The 19,576-nt window shown below is 36.7% G+C and overlaps 4 protein-coding genes across 7 annotated transcripts in view; 2 read left to right on the top strand and 2 right to left on the bottom strand.

The window, feature by feature from the left end:
- Positions 1-2,356: 2,356 nt before the first annotated feature.
- LOC122361842 (ras-related protein Rab-39A) lies at positions 2,357-5,091 on the bottom strand. Its single transcript, XM_043262886.1, has 2 exons — positions 4,877-5,091; positions 2,357-3,916 (listed from the first exon to the last, which is right to left on the bottom strand). Exons 1-2 carry the CDS (start codon positions 5,089-5,091, stop codon positions 3,493-3,495), a joined length of 639 nt encoding a protein of 212 aa, XP_043118821.1. The 3' UTR covers positions 2,357-3,492.
- A 986-nt stretch (positions 5,092-6,077) lies between these two features.
- fam167aa (family with sequence similarity 167 member Aa) lies at positions 6,078-10,934 on the bottom strand. 3 transcript variants are annotated; one of them, XM_043262888.1, is made up of 4 exons: positions 10,564-10,934; positions 7,925-8,050; positions 7,472-7,810; positions 6,078-6,661 (listed from the first exon to the last, which is right to left on the bottom strand). In XM_043262888.1, exons 3-4 carry the CDS (start codon positions 7,772-7,774, stop codon positions 6,401-6,403), a joined length of 564 nt encoding a protein of 187 aa, XP_043118823.1. In that variant the 5' UTR covers positions 7,775-7,810; positions 7,925-8,050; positions 10,564-10,934; the 3' UTR covers positions 6,078-6,400. The 3 variants fall into 3 exon arrangements, with proteins under 3 accessions (XP_043118823.1, XP_043118824.1, XP_043118822.1); XM_043262889.1 differs by lacking the exon at positions 10,564-10,934 and adding an exon at positions 8,149-9,817; XM_043262887.1 differs by lacking the exon at positions 10,564-10,934 and adding an exon at positions 8,149-9,817 and having other exon boundaries at positions 7,472-8,050.
- A 184-nt stretch (positions 10,935-11,118) lies between these two features.
- Positions 11,119-16,785, top strand: enpp4 (ectonucleotide pyrophosphatase/phosphodiesterase 4). 2 transcript variants are annotated; one of them, XM_043262884.1, is made up of 4 exons: positions 11,119-11,267; positions 12,668-13,538; positions 14,216-14,386; positions 14,481-16,785. In XM_043262884.1, the coding sequence occupies exons 2-4, from the start codon at positions 12,692-12,694 to the stop codon at positions 14,849-14,851; spliced, it is 1,389 nt and encodes a 462-aa protein (XP_043118819.1). In that variant the 5' UTR covers positions 11,119-11,267; positions 12,668-12,691; the 3' UTR covers positions 14,852-16,785. The 2 variants fall into 2 exon arrangements, with proteins under 2 accessions (XP_043118819.1, XP_043118820.1); XM_043262885.1 differs by having other exon boundaries at positions 11,150-11,265; positions 12,664-13,538.
- A 1,564-nt stretch (positions 16,786-18,349) lies between these two features.
- Positions 18,350-19,576, top strand: part of clic5a (chloride intracellular channel 5a) — a 5,985-nt gene continuing 4,758 nt past the window's right edge. Inside the window, exon 1 of the mRNA XM_043262249.1 lies at positions 18,350-18,978. Within this exon, the coding sequence (XP_043118184.1) occupies positions 18,928-18,978 (51 nt within the window). The 5' untranslated portion in view covers positions 18,350-18,927. The remainder of the gene's footprint in view (positions 18,979-19,576) is intronic.

Raw genomic sequence — 19,576 nt, 5'->3', positions numbered from 1 at the left:
AGACCTGGGCTGAGTACGTTTTTAGCAAATCTTCATTTTAAAGATTGCAGTTTAAAAGCAGAGAAGTATATTTATTGAGCCGATAAGCTGTAAAATCCTAATCATAATGAATGTAGTTGTTACTGGGTAAACATCGGCAGAAGATAATGTTAATTACACCTTTGCACGGACGCTGTTAGTAAGAGATTAATTAATTTATTCCAGTGCAATTTATTCCTCAATTCAAAGGCGTCCACTGTAAACCATGCCAGCTAACAAAAATGTGTTTTTTTTTGTAAATGTTTAAGAAATGTTTTTGGTTATCAAACACGATGTTAAAGTGCCCCTATTAAGGATTTTTAATGCAAAGTGAATGAAAGCGAATGAGCCGTAAGCGAATGAAAACATCCTGCAAGGTTAAAGTGAACTGTTCGAAAGAATCGTTCAAACAAATCGCTTTTAAAACGAGTCCAAAGCCGTTTCGTGCTGACGTCCACATGAAGCATTAGCATATTCCCGCCCACTTGTTGAGCATCAGAAAAGTGGATTTCCGCGTTGGTCCGCATAAAAAAATAAAATTGACAGATAAAATAAAATAAATAAAATTGACCAATCACTGGAGGGGTTTGGAAAAATAAATCATTGAATGAATCCTTCGGGAGTCATTGAACAAATAAGGTGAAAAATTGTATCATATGCATATTATAAGAAGTGTTTTTGACCTGGCATGCATGTCAACCTGTTGTTTAGGACCCAATATTCACCTTTCATAACCCATAATAGGGGCGCTTTAAAAAGAATGCTCTGCTTTTTTATTTAGCAAAAATCAAGTGTTCTCTGGGTCATTTAAAATATGATCCGTCAAAGGTTTTGAGATTATTAAAGACCAGCTATTAGCGTTACCCTTACATTGAGAGAACCTTTCCAGAACATTCAGAGAACGTTTCCCGTTCGCCGTGAGTTCAAATCATTTTCTGACGAATTCAAGCAGGACTTGTTTTAAAACATTTAAAGTTGTGTGGGTTTTTGTTCGTAATTGATCATTTGTTAATATATTACAGAGGACGAAACGATTTATCGCTTCTGTGAGACCAAATGTAGCTTGCAACAGACCTTTTTTATTAATTTCTTCATTAGCGTTTATTAACAGAGCTGTGCAGGGTGACCCCGAGCTAAAGTTCTTACACACAGAAGACGTTTGATTTCTCAGCGAGGGGAGATTGTATTTACCCATAAATGTGTTTTAAGGATATTCTCTTACTTGAAAGGTAGTTTAGCAATTAGTCGTCTGGTCAGGGTTTATATTCTAAAGTATGTGTTTGAAAAGTTTGGTAGTTTATGTTTTTAGGCAAAAAAGGTGTTTTTTTTTTTACTCGTCAGACGGATTACAGTTTATTTTTGATCGGATCAATGGATTGTATTAATGTTTATCAGAATGTTAAAATGGATTCAAGACGTTTATTTTTTTGATTTTGTGTGACGTGTTGTTTAAACATGTACGGAATCTGAAAAAAAAAAAAAAAAAAAAAAAGTATATTATTCTTTAGATATCTGACTGTTTTTCGATTCGGCTGTATCTTTGATATGAAAAATCGTCTGTGTTTCGGTAGCTTTTACTATTTTATATTTCAAAAAAGAGAGAGAGAGCCCAAAAAAGGATATTAGGAAAACTAAAATTGTCTGTGTAATTTTTTTGCATGGGTGTGCCGTAGTCGGCATAAACGGTATTCTGAAGATTCGGGTATTCATTTTTTGTCACTTCAATGAGTTCTGCTCTCATTTGGTCCGGTGTCTTTCTAATTCAGAGGATTTATTGTTTGATCGCGTCAGATTTGAATGGTTTTCTGTGGTCTTGACTCGGATTTGATTTCACGAGGCTGCTCTTCAGTAATCACCAGCAAAAAAAACCCACGTTGTTTCTTCGTTCATTCACTGTTTTCAATTGGGCGCAGGCCTTGCGACTCTGAACCGGACGTAGAGTTGAAAGAAAACCGTTTTCGTTTTGTTTTGCATTATTTCTACATCTCAGTCTTAACCTCAAACTGTATTTGAACGGACTAGCATCAGCAGATCAGGGTAAACAGCGGCACAGTTCACGCGTTTTATTTTGCAACTGGCTTAAAGATGAATACAGTGCAAATACAGGCGTCTCCCAGGGCAGTGTGGGATGTGTAGTTCTTGCATTTATTTATTTTTTACGCCGTGTTTAAGGGTTTAGGTAATGTGCCAGATTTCCGTTTCATTTTCTTCGTTCTGTTCTGTCGTTTGAAACTTTATGCAACATCTAAAAGTTTTGTTATAAAGACGATACAAAGCTTACGTGTATTGTACAGATTCCACAGATGATCAAGATACAGATGTACACATGGACAGATGCTTAAATTTTGTATCTTTGTCATTTTAATACAATAAAATGTGACCGAAATGAAACCTTTGCAAGCTGTTTATTTTCCAGCGTTTCCTGAGAGGTGAATTCATTATCTGTAATCATCCAAAAGACTAGAGAAAGCCTCACCCGATGCCCAGTTATCGGTTTCATAATAAAAAGTGCAATATCCAGCTTATTTTGATCAGTTTTCTGCGAATGTGCGAGACTTCCGATTCATTATAGCCTTAAATAAGGAAGTATAAGGGTGAAACTAATTGCCTTACAAATTAGTGCATTTATAATGAAAACGAATTATAATATGTTAATAAATGGCGTTTTGCAATATTAAGCAGCATAGTTTTCTTTAGCGCGCTAAAAATAATCCGATGAAACCGGAAGTCGCGCACATTCGCGTTTAAAATGACAGCGTCCCCTTTAAAATCACATCTAGGCTCACGCTAAAAGTAAAGTGGAAAAGTGCTCAATAGTGCCGATTAAATACAAAAAGCTTGCTCAAACTCATTCTTTATAAATCACTTTAGGTGCTTTTATTTAATTAAAACGTTTTTTTTTAATAAATATGTTGAAAAAGGTTTGTAGTTGCTCATCAAAGCCTCTGGATGGCGCTGTTATTATTCGAGACCCACGAGGTTTGTAAAAGGCCATCGTTATTTCACAAATGTGCAGATTTTTCACAAATGATGGCCGTGAACACAGTTTTGGCAGTTAGTCAGCAAAACCAAAACACTATAAAAATCCGCCTGTAGTTAGTTTTAGTTCCTCTGAACGGGTTAAAATGGCCATTTCCTCTTTCTGTCACAAACTGAAGAACAGACAGGCGTATAGAGAGAAAACTTAAAAGAGCTCGTTTAAAGTATTTTAGGATTAACACGAAAATGATTATCACTTCCTTATTGTTTTATTTTATTGCACCAAAAAAAGGTTTAGATTAGTTTAATCTTTCTCTCTTTTATGTTTACTTACGTTCACGATTAGCTTTAATCTAAACTGTTATTCCACGAGCCCTTTTACTACATTTCAGTGCTGTTTTGGTAGGCGTACGCGTGTAAAATACTGCAGTAAACACCTTTTTCAGTACAGTACTCCGCAGAAAGGCTCGCTCGAGTCTGAAACGCGCAGCAAATTCATCCACAGTTGCAGCAGGCAGGCTTTTTGGTCGCAGGAGGCTCTTTTTTAAGGGCGGCCCCGACCGTCAAGCCGTGCCAGTCATCCCGGGTGGGGATTTTGCCTTGCCGGAAGAGGTCATACACGCCTCTGGTCAGGGTCTCGAACGCCTCGCTGACGTTAACGTTCTCTTTGGTGGACGCCTCAAGATAAGCCAGCATGCTGAGTTTTTTAGCCAGAGCTTCTCCTTCACTCTTCCTGACCTGCCGGCCCACGGCCAGATCGCTTTTGTGGCCCACGAGGACGAAGAACATCGGGTTGGGCTTCACGTAGTCCAGGACTTCGTCGTGCCAGCTGGCCACGCGGTCAAACGTCTGTCTCTGAGACACGTCAAACATCAGGACGCAGCCCACAGAGTTCCTCATGTAAGACTTGCATATGGACCTGCAGGAAAAAACGGAGAAACTGAGCAATACTTAGCTCGCACTGAATATTTGAATAGTACTTTTGCTCACATTTGCAAACTTTTTTTCAAAACTTTACAGACAGATCAAACAAGAAGTGCATGCAAAATGCCTCTTTGAAATGCAAAATGCATTAAAAATATTGCAAACCGCTTTAGGCAGTATTTTAATTGTAAAAATAGTTACGGTCTTCTTGCAACAGACATGCTAGAAAGGTAATTATTTATTTCAAACACACCTCAAAAGGGAATTTTTTTGCGAAAAGTGTTTTATGAAATTGTCAAAGGCTGATTTAGATTTATTTTCTGCATTGAAACAAACTTTAAAGTCTTCAAAATAACAACATACTGAATATTTTCAGTTATTAGCAGAGAGAAAAAAATATGCATAGATTTAATATGAATAAATACTGAAGTATGAAATATGAGTCTTTTAATTTTCCTTTTTATGGCAATAAAAAAAATGAAGAAAATGATAAACAACATGTTTAGTCCCGAAAATGATACTTCGGCAAGAGCTGTAAAGATACAAAAAAATATTTAAATAGCGAAATATATATGAAAATGATTAGATATATGATATTGGAAATAGTGAAATAAACTCTATCGACTAATTTTTATCCAACAGAAAAGTGGCAACATGCCCAGGCCATCCATTTATGAGAAATACTAATAATTAACAAAAAGAAATGAATGACATCAATAAGCATAGAGTCAGCTCATGTGATACACTCTCAGGAAAAAAGGTACAAAAGCTATCACTGGGACAGATTTTTTTTTAAAAGGTACATAAAGACCTAAAGAGACCACAGGTACATTTTAGTATAATTAAAATGAACATAATAGGTACAAAAGTGTACCTTTTGAAAAGGACCGCCCCAGTGACAGCTTTTGTACCTTTCTTTCCGAGAGCGTCCGGTTTCCTCCAAAAAAACAGTCACCTGAATCTCTCCTGTCCCGCCGTGTCCCACAGAAGCAGCTTGATCGCGACATCGGGGTCAAAGTTCATGTTGTGCACCTTGAAATCGATCCCCAGCGGAGACTGGCGGGATTCGTCGAACGTGCCTTCGGTGAAGCGATGCAGAAGGGACGATTTCCCCACGGCCGAGTCTCCGAGAATGACGATCCCGAATCGGAAGTTCCAGGGCACCTGCATCCCGATCTCCGATCTCAGCTGCAGGCCTTGACTGAGCAAACAGGTTAAAAAGGACAAAGAGGGAGAGGTTCGCAGAATAACGATGCATACACGCCTAGTTCAGAACAATAGCGGCCTGTGAAAACGTGGCATTGTGAACAACAGAAATCTTTTACTGTTGCACAACGAGAAATCTGTGGCATGTGTGCATACTGTTATGAAATACGATACGCAACACTGTTTTCAAAGTGTACGTCTGTAACAGATACTGAAGGATATCTTTAATTAGTTTGAATAATCCAGTTAGCGTTTGATCACAACACTAACGTTAAATATGACGAGCATTATGCCGCTTTTATAAACGCCGGTATTATAATTAATTAAGTGTAACATCTGTGGCTGTTCCCGACCTTCTGTGAACTTTCTCCTCAGGCTCTGGATCTCGAACCAAAGGACTCGCAGAAGAAAACTCTTCGTCTTTGGGAGAACCGCTTTAGGCAGTATTTTAATTGTAAAAATAGTTACGGTCTTCTTGCTCTGATAATATATGGCAGCAGACATGCTAGAAAGGTAATTGTTTATATTAATTATAGCATAATTTAATGGTACTAATGCTTACTGCAGAAAGTCTTAATATAAAATAAAAAGGTATAAATAAAATAAAATAAAAATTATAAAAGTGATTTGTCTTTAATAGTAGTGTACCCCCCATCCCCAAATAAAATAAATAAATAATTAAATTCTGGTATGATATAATTCAGCCAGTTTTTGATGTCACATTCAAAAAATATAAAAAAAAAAAAATTACAAAATATATAATACAAAAAAAACTATATATATATATATATATATATATATATATATATATATATATTATTTATTTATTTTTAGTTTGTGTGTGTGATTTCACGTTGAAAATTAAATCATATCAAATTAAAATAAATTAAAAAAATTCGAAAAGTAAAAATTCAATATTTGCTCAGTTAATTTCTTCAATAAAATAATCATTTATTGTTTGCTGTCGTTTTATTGACTCAGGTTCAGTTGTATCAAACAAATATTCAGCTCTAATGAGATAAGAGGCCTATTAGGTACAGATTCAAAATTAAAGAAAAAACCAACAAAGCTGCTTTAAACATTTAAAATTAAAATTGAAAAATTAAAAAATTATATTATGTCGTATCAAACACAAATGAAGACTGTACAGATGATTGTTAAGATGTTGACTTTAAGGCAATGAAAGCACAACACTTTGAAAACACCTTAACCCTATACAACATCTGAAGGTCTACAAAAAGCACTCACAATCATTCGCGTAAGATAAAGTGCGTTAGCACAGAGAGAACCGGCGAGAGTTGATGTTCATCTTGGTGACCCCGATGACCTTGAGCGGCTCCGAGAGGCCCAGTCCAGGAGACATGGGGACGTCACACAGGTCGGACATATCGTCGCGCTCCTCCAGCTCAAACGTGGCGTCGTTCAGCATCTCGCGGTGCTGGTTACACGTCTGCACGATCCTCAGGCTGTTGATGTCCCCGCGCAGGCGCATGAGCTGACGCGCCAGCTGCTGGTCCTGCAGACGCATCTCTGCCTGCCGCAGAAGGGTCGAAACACACAGCTGAAGCCTCCTCTCAATCATCTATACGTCATGCGTTTTACTTCTAAACTAGTCATTATTTCCAGAGACGTTTCCTGAACTCTCCGGCCGGAATCTGCCTTCATTGAAACTGAAGTTGATATTTTGAGCCGTCTTAGCTAGTGCTGTAGATCTTTATTTAGACAGTGGCTATTTCAGTGGCTGTTAACGTTGTTGCACCAGGAGGTGGCGCTGCCAAATGTCCACGAAGCAGTGAATCGCTGAAACGGTCCGTATTTAAAAATGCTGACACATGTGAAAAAAAATCTAAAAAATATTAATCGTAATAATAATAATTTCAGAAATTGACAATAACAATAACGTATTCAGATTCAGTAAACAAACGATGGCGCAATGTAGATGGCAAATCTGGGACAAAAATGGAGAACTGTTCAAATAAAAATAAATAAATATATAAGTGCAAACAAATCAAAGTAAGTTAAAATTAACTTTATTAAAATACAAGAATAATGATCACATAAAATGGTAAAAATGTGTTTAAAATGTATACAACTCAAAGATCCTCATTTATTTTGCTTTTCATCTCTGTTTTTGTATTAATAAATATGTTAATAAACTGTGTATATATATATATATATATATATATATATATATATATATATATATATATATATATATATATATATATATTACATTATTTTATTATTATTATTTATTTTTTATTTATTATGTTATATACATAAATGACACCAAAGCAGATTTATTTATTTACTCATTTATTAAAAAGCAAGTTTAAAAACTCACCAGCTCTTTCCTGAGCCACTCCAGAGCTTGGTCTATACTTCCAAATCTCAGCGCGCTTCCCAACGAGCGCCTCCCTTCCTGCGGCGCGCTGACAGCCCTCTGAGGGCCCGGCGCTCTCTGTTTCTCTGTGTCTCCGGGCTCCCTGTGGCTCTGAGCGAGCATCGCCTCCAGCTGCGCTCTCCAGTCCAGGCACGACGGCTTTCTGGTCTCCAGCTTCAGCTTCTCCGTCAAAGCCTTCAGACTGGAGAGGTGGTCCTCCTGCGACGCAGCAGGGCTTTCTGGGGTCTTGGATGCGTGGGACATTTCCACTGGCTGTTCACGGCGTGGCTTACGGGGAAACTAAAAAGCACGTAGTGGAATAAGTTGGCAGACCAACATCACTGGATACAGTTTAAGTCACCTGGATCCATGAATGCAATATCTTTTATTTTAGAGAGCTTCTGTATCACACACATTAGTTATGATTCATTACTAAAGATGCAGTTTTTTTTATTTCTGTGCTCTGGGTGTCATTAAACTTCTTCTGCAGTTTCTTGCGGACAGTGTTTCACTTCTGAGACTGTTGAAATAAGGAGGCATCTGAAACACAAAAAGCATGCAACAAGTCAATACAGAAATCTACTATGTTTTTAATGTGCTAAATAAAACGTCTTACAAAACGTCTTGATAAAACATACCTGTGCGGTTCTGTAATGATGACAGTTTATATCAACGGTAGTGCACTAACACTTGTTTTACTAGTTCGTCTTCTTTATAACCACTTCCTTATAACTTTGTTCTCTTCTCATCGTTGACTCTTGTGAAACGACGAGCACTAATCCTTGTGCACAATATATCAGAGAAGACAAACCGACACCAAAACAGCTCTACGAACCGATCAAGAGTTGATCTGCGAAAACACCATTTTCAAAAATCGTGTTTTTGTTACGTCATCGTGTTTTTACTGCGCTTGCTAGCTGTATTTTTTGCTATTTTAACATGATCAAAACCATTCGATTGAGATTAACCGATGTGCTCAATGAAAAAAAGACGTGATTTTTGAAAACCGTAAATAAAAATATCAGTTTATGTTTCAAATACGCAAAGGACACTTTGCCGTTTTACTATAATATACTGTTAATTTTAGTTCAATTTTTAAATTGGATTTTATTTATTTAAATAGTTACATGCGTTTTGTCATTTTAGTTATTTTGTAATATGTCTAGAATTATTAGGTTTTGCTTTTAGTTCAAGTTATTTTAATACTTCAACAAACTGCATGAGAAATGCGCCTATGATGTTTAGTTTAAAAATAAAAAAATTAATCATTCTTTTCACCTTTGTTTTTTTAATAATATATAAATCTGCTTTATGTTCTATTTTCATTTTAATAATGTACACCGACCGATTTTGTTGTCGTGCATTTTTTAATTTTATTATTATTTTTTAATGCGTGTTTTATTGTCAATTTATAGTTTCCTTGGCTGTCAGATAAATATTTGTAAGAAATAATGTTATGAAATAATATTAATATTAATTTAATAATGATAAACATTATAAAACAATGTTAGCTTTATTTTAAGCTGACGTATCCATGCATGATGCACGAGCAAGCAGAGGCTTTTGTATGAACAGATGAACAGATGCATTGTAAACTGAACACGGTCGCTATATTTTAACACGGCAGGCGATTGGCGATATCCGTGCAATCGATTCATCTCAGTCAGGAGATTCCCGCGACGTCCGTCACGACCGCACCGCTTAAGGAGCAATTTCGACATTTCGACGAGCGGATTGTTTGTTGATGGACTCGTATGACTGTGGTGGAGGTCGAACAGTGAACTAGGACACGGCAGCTGCCTGCTAAACTGGGAACCCCTTGAGTCCAGCGCGTCTCTGAGCGCTTCTAGTTCTCATCAACCAGAGCGGACCAGACTAAGCTAAGCTTTTTTTGTGATATTTCATCAAGTTCTGTTCCTGCAGGTCCTTAAAACACGCTTCCATCAGGTTCTAAAGCGTATCCGCTAGCACCGAAATAGTGCAGATTTCTCTCCTGATTCGGATGAGACTTTTTCGAGCAATGCTACAGACTGGGGTGAGCTACTCCTTCAAAAAAGGGGTGACGGACCTTCCTGGGAGACTAAAACGCTCATTATGTCAGGAATAAACTCCTTGGAAGACTAACTGGAAGAAAAGAAGCTGGCTGACTGAACAGAGAGTCCACTGTGGGAAAATGTAATGGATGAAATGGCTGCAAAAAGTTTCCCGCTGCTCTGTGTTTCTGCAATGATCTGATTCATGGAAAAGTCACCATTACACTGAGCAACAGGACACTGTCCGTCAAAAAGAATGAATATAATGAGAACCTGCTGAGTGTGTGTTGAGCTTTGTCATGAAAAGGGAAAACTGTGTACATATTAATTTTTAAAAATGTACATATCATTTTATATATATATATATATATATATATATATATATATATATATATATATATATATATATATATGAATAACTTTATTTTTATTTGTATATATATATATATATATATATATATATATATATATATATATATATATATATATACATATATATATATATATATATATATATATTTTTATTTTATATATATATATATATATATATATATATATATATATATATATATATATATATATATATAATAAAAATAAAGTTATTATTATATATATACACAAACACACATTTTATATTATTATTTAATTAAAATAATATTTCTCATAAAAACATACATAAAAAAACAGAGTTTAAAGTCTATTACATTATCTGACTCACTGACTGGTTCCTTAATTCTGCAGCTGACCTGTTTGTGCAGTTTATTAATGTTAAGGACGCTTCATGAAAGATGATTTAATCTAAAAACGTCCTTAATTAATACACGGATCTCTCTCAAATCTAACTCTCGTATCTTACAGATGGTGAAAAGCTCGAAAACAGCCGTGATGTCGTTTCTACAGACAGCCTAAATATCACAGACGAGACGCTGAGGAAACAAATTAGTGACAGCGCTCGCGTGACCCCTCTATATTTTACTGATATAGAAATACGAGGAATAAAATGTTTAAATAACAACCTACCTTCACCAAACCGCATTAAACACGGAGACAAACCCATCCGCTGCGAACGAACGCGTCCGTGCCGCGTCGCGCAAAGGAGGTCGTTCATTGGTAGATGAGGAGGCGTCGCGCGGCGCTCATTATCGTACGAGCGCTCTGATTGGTCGACATCGTGATTCCAACGCTTGCAACGTACGCGTCGCGTCACACGGGAGCGTTTAACGAACTTCACAACGCGTCAAGCGCATGCAATAAACAATTGCGCGCATATTTTAAATTATTCGGCGAGTGCGTATGTGCAAAAGCTAACGTCAGAAAGGTGTAGAAAAATCGGCGTCCTTCCGTAGCTGAGTTAGTTGTCGCCCAGTCGCTAGATTTATTTCTTTATTTATTTTAGCGTCATTATAAATTATTCTACGTGCATTATTTTCACATTAGTTGTGCTTAATTCAAATTAAATGTCGTGTAGCAAAGCACATGTGTACTGTAGGTCAGTGATTCGGAAAAGTGAAAAGCACCTGCAGTGGGACGTCCCTCCCTCCTATTGGCCGCCGGACCTGTCAGTCATGCTATGACGTCATGCGGCATTGTGTTTGAGGAAGCGCGAGAAACTGCATCAAACCCAGAACATATTCGACTTTATAAATCATATCGACATTACCGCGGAGTTTAATGTGGCTGCGTTTGAAACGCACGTTTTTTTAACGCCTCGAGACAAAAAAAAGGTATGTTAACATTTCGCCTTTTTATCCGCTCTCTTGAGTTCCTTAATGGCTAAGTTTGGCCAAGCGACATCGATCATTTCTATAATAATCAATGCATCGTCAGTAAAAAAAAAATCGTATTCAGCGCTAAACTGTGAAGTTTTTTTCTTGCGAGTTGCAGTTTTCGTAGTTGGTTTTGACCAGTTTGTTTTCAATACGGGCGTTACAGAGTACCATTGTACCATAAATGAGTTTTGATCAGGCCTTTATTGATTATTGATCAGCTGCGGTAAACTCTGTATATTTTGCACGTGCTCGCTATCATTACTGGCTTGAGAAACGCATTTTGTCTTCAGGTGCTTCCTGTATCGCTTCCCTTTTACACAAAACGCATCCTTTGCACAAAAGTTACTTATTAGAAATATTTATGTTAATAACTACATGCAATATTTTTCTTTTTCTTTTATGGGAAAGTGGACATTTATTAGGTAAAACTTCCTCTGGACTGTCCATTATTGACTAACAGAAGTTCCTGGTCATGGGTTCAGAGCTGCAATAAGTCTACAAATGTATAACGTTTAGTGTGATTCTTAACTTAAAACTCTTAAAAAGGAGCTTCAGTAAGAATTGATTTATTATAGATCATATGATGGTTTGATAATGCAGTCCGCTAGCAGTTAACTTTGAATATAGATGAAGCGATTGATTTGAGGATCAGTTAATCAGTGAATTAGATGAGGAGAAAAAATAAAAAATTACATTTGCTTCAGCTGTGTAACTAACCCCATGTCTCTCCCTAATATTATATAATAATAATATATAATATATAATTTTTTTTTTTTTTTTTTTTTTTATTTATTTATTTATTTTTAAATTACATTTTATTTAAGGTTTTAGTCATTGTGTGGGGGTATTCGGTTTTTTTTTTTTTTTTTAAGTCTGTATATTATTAGGTTTATTTTTAGTATTTTTATTTGTACTAAACTGACTGGGAAAAAAAAAACAAGAGTACAATAAATAAGTTATCCATTTTAAAAAGTAAAAAGTAATTTTATTGCATCATTTTTTTGTTACGTTTTTCAGGTTTTAGTTACTTTAGCGCTTGTTTTAGTAAGTTAAATTGAGAAACTGCCTAGCTGAAATAAGCAAGGATGCATTAAAGAATAGTACGTTTGTTGTGCGTTTTTGTAATTTGAATTCATCTATGTAGCAACAGTAGAATTAAGGTAATTTTTAAATGAAGTTTAAGTCGCGTACGTGGTCAGGAAGGTCCAGGGTGGGTCGAATTGTTGTAGTCCGCTGAAAAAGAATGCGTTAAAGAGGAAATTGATGACTTGCGGGTAGCAATTCATTTCATTACGGGACTATAATTTGAAGAAGCGGTGGCCTGTCTGTAATAAATAGCTTTTGTTTATTGACAGCGAAGAAAGTGACCGGCGCAGAGGATGCAGGTCAGCGGTTATCTGTGCTCTCTCGTCGCCTGCATTGGATTAACCCTGTCCGCGCCGACCGGAAACCGAACTGGACTGGAGTCCGGAAACGACGTGCCGCCGCTCCTCCTGGTGTCGTTCGACGGCTTCCGCGCGGACTACCTAAAGAAATACTCGTTTCCCAATCTGGAGAGGCTCTTCTCCGAGGGCGTGCTCGTGCGCGAGCTGACCAATGTGTTCACCACCAAAACCTTCCCCAATCATTACAGCCTGGTCACGGGGCTGTACGCGGAGAGCCACGGGATGCTGGCCAGCGTCATGTACGACCCGGGCTCGAAAAAGACCTTCTCCATACAAAACGACAGCGACCCTTTCTGGTGGTACGAAGCCACTCCGATCTGGGTGTCCGTGGAGGAGGCCGGCTACAAGGCGGCGGCCGCCATGTGGCCGGGAACGGATGTCGACATTCAGAACCGCACGTTGACGTACCGGTTCAGATACGACCCCAAGGTGACTTTCAGGGAAAGGCTGGGAAACCTCACGCGGTGGATGACCGAGAACAAGTCGGTGAAGTTCGCCGCTCTGTATTGGGAAGAGCCCGACCGGAGCGGACACGTTTACGGCCCGGAGAACACCGGAGAGATGACCAGGGTTCTGAAGGAAGTGGACGATCATATAGGCTTCCTGATGGAGCAGCTCAACAAAACGGGATTATGGGGGAAAATGAACGTGGTCATCACTAGCGATCACGGTATGACCCAGTGTTCTGAGGAGCGTCTTATTAAACTAGATGAATGCATCACTCCGAGCAGCTATAAGGTGGTGGATCTCACTCCTGTGGCTGCTATAATACCACTGGAAGGTAATTTCTTTTATTTATACGCAATTTAATACAAGTTTTTAAATCAATTGTCTTCAACAGTGTATCTATATAGTATCAAATTTGCTATATATACAGTATATATCTCTGTATTTTTGTCCAGTACCTACATGAAATAAATAAAATAAAAATGTAAGTATTATTTCCGTTATATAATTAGTGTTGCAATTTTGATTTACGTTCAATATTATAATGTTATATAAAAGGTTAGTTGTCGACTAAAACTAAAACCATTTTTTTGTAAAATAAACACTAACCAAAATAAAATAAAAGCAGTAAGCTATATATATATATATATATAATTAAACAAAAATATATATATAAAAAAAAAAAAAAAAAAAAAAATATATATATATATATATATATATATATATATATATATATATATATATATAATAAAAAAAAAAAAAATATATATAATTAAAAATATATAGTTTAATTAATATTTAATTATATATATTTTTATAATATTCTATTTAAATATATTCCGTTTTACACAATATTTGCTAAGAAAAATAAAAATTAATAAATGTTTGTAATATATAAATATTGTCGTAATGTTTGTTTATATTCATTCCTCAAAATCCCAGTTTTTCTTTCCAAAGTCCACAGATTTTATGCTAATGTTTTCCTAATGTTGTGTTTTATTGAATTGCCAGATAATTCGACCGTGTACAAAAACCTGTCCAGCTGTCACCGCCACATGAAGGCGTACCTGAAGGACAGCGTCCCTGACAGGCTGCACTATAAACACAACGCCAGGATCCAGCCAATCCTGTTGGTGGCGGATGAGGGCTGGACGATCGTCAAAAATGGCAAACTCCCGCGCAGTAAGTGTCCCTCGAAAGCAACCGTTCAGATCGGAGTGAACGAATTCACCGAATTACGGCGACAGTTTTTCCACGAGTCTGTTTTCTTTGGCAGTGGGCGATCACGGCTACGACAACACGCTTCCCAGCATGCACCCCTTCCTGGCCGCCCACGGGCCCGCGTTCCGCAGAGGCTACAAGATGTCGAGCTTCAACAGCGTGGACCTCTACCCGCTCATGTGTCACCTCGTGGGCGTCCCTCCGATGCCCAACAACGGCAGCTTCGCTCGCGTGCGCTGCGCGCTAGTTAACGAGCAGTGCGGAGAGCTAGCGCTGGCGGTGGGCCTCGTCATCGGGGTCCTGATCATCCTGACCGCCTTCACCTGTCTGTTCAAGCTGATGAAGAACAGAGACGCCGCGTCTCCGCGTCCGTTCGCCCGCTTGGAGTTAGAAGACGACGACGCCGACGAACCGCTGCTCGAGTGAAGCGTTCAGGTACGGAGTTGAACGCAGGGCTTGATTTAGATGCACGCTGGATACGTTTAAAGGACCGGTTCACCTTTTCGGTTTCAGTCGTACTGTTCCTTTAAATGCTGGAACGGTGACAATCATAGTGAAAGCGTAAGGGAGTTAGTGTTAGACAGCATGATAAAACATGTCCTCCGCAGTAGAGTTATATCGTTTTAAAATGTGTTCTTTTAAAGGGACAGTTCACCCAAAAATGTCAAAGCTGTATGAAATTCAAACATTTTCCAGTCGCCATTGACTTATGCATAGTGTGAGGAAAAATTAGTGGCTGCTAGCAACTGTTTTAATGATGACAGCATTTTTATTTAGTGCAAACAATAATCATGCCACAATTTTGATTTCTTCCCTCAGAATTGGAACAATCAAACTCGCAAAAATGGCAAGCATCTTTTTGCCGTGGTATGAAAGAAAAAAAAAAATTTGTTTTCCGCTTTTTATCTCACAATTCGGACTTTAAAATCTTCATTGTGCCCAGAGCTACTAGATATAAACTGAAATTTGTGATGTGGAATAAAAGTCAGAATTGCAAGGTATAAAATATTTATAAGGAAAAAGTTTTTGTCGTGGAGTAAAAAAAAAAAAACAGCTCGTTTCTGTCATGAAATAAATAAAAAAATACTGCAATCGTGACTATTTATCTCGCAATTCTGAGTGTGAGATGTCTTGTAATTACTATTTATAAGTTGCGATTATTATTTGTACTTTTTGTTTTATTTTTTATTTTCCGTACCCTATGTACAAAAACCAAAAAAAACGATCTGGATTCTCACACACACACACACACACACGCAAGCGTGCTCTCTTCTCGTTTACCAGAATGGTTAAATCATGCTACTTCCAAGTAATGCTTCTCAGCGTTATCATATGCGTATAAATATCGCTTTATATCTATGCATACGTGTATGCTTCGTGTTTCTTAAGCTGCTGTGTTTCCCCGAAAGTCCAAGTAGGTCTTCGGTTGCATCGAAACAATGGTTTCTACTTAGTTTTGCGATACTTTTAGGAAATGCAGGATAAAAAAAAAAAAAGCGCATAATAGCATAAGCAATAATAATTAGTACAATTAGTACTAGCTTCTATTCAGTGAAGAAACGGGATGCTGAGGTTACTTGAAAATGTCGTTGCTTGCCGTTAAACTTTATTTATGAAGTCATGTTTTATTCGGTTCTTGCCGCCAGGGAAATGCACAAGCGGTTCAATCTGAATATTTATGTCTGATTTGTATTTTTCTAGAAGTCGCTAGGTCTTCGTTTCTTTGCAGAAGAGGCGCATGTCGATCAAAGGAGCGCTAGAGCTCGCGTTTCTTCTTGAATCCCTACCGAGGCATGTTTTCGTAGGGTTTGTGAGGGCTTTTTACCCGAGCCTTTCTTGTGTTGGAGAATGTGTGAATAAATACACTGTACATCTTGTGTTTCTGCTCATTGCACTGTAATCTGTAGGTTCAGATTCGGGGGAAGGGAACATGTTGCTGCTTTTAAAATTACATTTTATTCATGCTTTAAAATGTTTGTACAACTGGGAGGTTATTTTTCTGTTTAATTAATAGCATTTGTTCTTTTTTGTTTTTTTTTTTTAAACGACATTGCTCGTTTTACTGGGAAGTAACAAAAGTGTTTTGGACTTTATTTATTTTATTTTATTTTTTTGCTGGTTTTTGACTGTTGACTAGCAGTGGTCAATGTTATTTCACATCGATCTTGAGTTACTGAAAGGCAGGAAATCAGCCTGGCTTGTGCGGTGTTTGGCTGTCAGATGTTTGTGGTCGTATTTTCACAGCTCTTTGAATCTTCATGAAACTATGCAAAACAAAAACTAAATGGAACCTTTTGTCACATGACATGACATTTCTCATCTGAAAATCAAATAAAATATATATTTCAGATATTTAAAAAGTGTTTTATTTATTTATTTGTTACTTGTTATGGTAATGAAGTATAGCCACTAGAGGTCTCACTTTATCCTATGCGTTATACAGTGAGGAAGAAAGAAAAAAAAAAAAAAAAAAAAAAAAAAAATATATATATATATATATATATGTGTGTGTGTGTATATATATATATATGTATATATGTATATATATATATATATATGTGTATATATATATATGTGTATATATATATATATATATATATATATATATATATATATATATATATATATATATATATGTGTGTATATATATGTGTATATATGTGTGTATATATATATATGTGTGTGTATATATATATATATATATATTATATATATATATGTATTATATATATATATGTAAAGTGTGTGTGTGTATATATATATTTTTTTATTTTTATTTTTAATTATTTCAAAAGTGAAACTTTCATATTTATGATTTTTACATGTAAATATTATATATATATATATATATATATATATATATATATATATATATATATATATATATATATATATATATATATATATATATATATATAATTTAAATATTTAATATCATTTAATTTTTATGATTACAGCTTACAGCTCATAAGAATGCAAATCCAGTATCTCTAAATATTAGAAATTATGTTGAGTTCTGCACTCAGTACTTGGTCGGGCTCCAGTGAATGAAGCTGAGACACTATTGAGCTTCGGCTTGTCTGTGTTGTTGGATCCACTGTTTCTCATCTTTCTCTTGAATATATATACCATAGGTTCCACATGGGGTTCAGGTCAGGCATGTTGGACCAATCACAGGTAATATTATGGTCTGCAAAGCACTTGGAAGTGGTGATAAAGGTGATAAAGTCTGCACCTTTTTTTCTAAAAAGAAAAATAATATAGCAGCAATATAAATGGCTCTTAGCTTATATATTTGTGTGTTTTTGCATGTATACACAAACATACACATTCATACATACATGCATATAACGGCTGCATTTATTTGATAAAAAATTACAGTATTTTTGTGAAATATTATTACAACTTAAAACAAAAAAAAAAACAAATTTTTATATATATTAAATTGTAATTTATTCCTGTGATACGAACCTGAATTTCCAGCATCATTACTCCAGTCTTCAGTGTCCCATGATCCTTCAGAAGTCATTTTAATAAGCTGATTCGATTACTACCTATTGTTAAATATGATAATTTCTTATATCGAAATATATGCAAACACTGTTGGGGCAAATGATATTTTCGATGAGGGGTTTTTTTTTTTTCCAGAATGTTTTATTAAATCTAAAGCAACAGCAAGCTAACAGCATTCATTTAAAATATAATTTTTAAAAAGTCTTTAATGTAAATTTTAATAAAATGTAATATCTTAAAAACTGCATTTAATAGACTAATGTTAATGTAAAAAAAAATAAATAAATAAATTTAATGGCTAAAAATATTAAAATGACAATGTGTGTGTATATACAACTTATATAAAAATATGACGTACCACAAATACTTATCTGCTTAGTTGGTGACAGTTTAGTGTGTGACTGTTACTGTACGGATCTGAGGTCAGTAATCATGTGTAAATGAGTGTTCAGGGAGGCCACGGCTCTATATTTAGAGAGAACTTACTGGAATGGTTTACCCATAGCCCTCCCGAACTGACTATGAAGCCCGAGCGGCAGGAGCTGGGGCCCGAGAGAGAGAGTGACCCAATTAAACGTGTTACTTACTGTACACTAAAAATCACTCCAACTCCAGCCGGTTGTTGGGTCGCTTTGGCCTTGTCGTGCCACCACTAAACCCAGTTAGGGATTCTCGCACCAGCGCCCGGCGTTTCGTGACTCGGGTTCTGACCGGAAGGGGCGAAATCCGATTCATCATATTTCTATGGAGGACCCTAGGGACTCTCGAGCGGGTGTAGGTGACACCGAGCTCCTCCCCGGCGCTCCTGCGCCGCGTGGAGGCTATTTTTGGCCCTCCTGTGACAGTCAGAGCGGCTCTCACTGACAGCTGACCGCAGGGGCCAAATCAAAACAAGCACCGCACCTCCGCCGAACCTGTTACGAGCGCAGAGACCTCGCGTACACTCGCAATTCTCCACCGGCCTCTGAATTGGAGCGAGCTTCAGCGATATGACCTCGAATGAGGAGGACAAGGATCCTGACATCGAGCTTTTCGTGAAGGTACGCATGAGGGCGAGCTTTAATAACCAGGAATGAATGCTGGCATTACTTTTAAAGGCTTTCGGACACTTTTGGGCTGGGGTTAAGACGGGCGTTTGGCCATTTCGGAGGTTGCTCTTGAATTATTTCTTTCTTTCTATCAACTGCTCACGCTCTAATTCCTCTGTGGTCGAGTGTCTCCTTTCTTCCGCGGTTTGTTTTGCACTGGGTTTTTTTTTTTTTTTAATGTGATGAAGTTTAGAGGTGAGGGTGAAATGCTTATAAAAGCTGTATTTCTTCCACGTGCCGTCAACGTTATTAATAGAGCTGATAGTGAGAGTAAATGCAAAGGGCTCGAAAAAACGTTTACTGCTTGACTTATGATGTTTGATAAATCGCTTAAAATTGGGATTGGTGATTTGACAAACCCTAACTTTCGGTATTAAACTCTAACATACTGAGTTATAGACATATTAATTATAGAATGGCTCACCCTTCGTTTCTATGAGATTCTTTTTTATCTGTTGAACATAAAAAAAATGTTTTATAACCAAACAGTTGCTGGCAGTTATTGGCTTCCTACTGATCGCTAAACAGCATTCTTCAAAATATCAATTTT

Source organism: Puntigrus tetrazona, chromosome 17 (genome assembly GCF_018831695.1).
Source record: "Puntigrus tetrazona isolate hp1 chromosome 17, ASM1883169v1, whole genome shotgun sequence".
Lineage (NCBI taxonomy): Eukaryota > Metazoa > Chordata > Actinopteri > Cypriniformes > Cyprinidae > Puntigrus > Puntigrus tetrazona.
The sequence above is the reverse complement of the archived record's forward strand: the minus strand, read 5'-3'. Positions and strand labels throughout refer to the sequence as shown.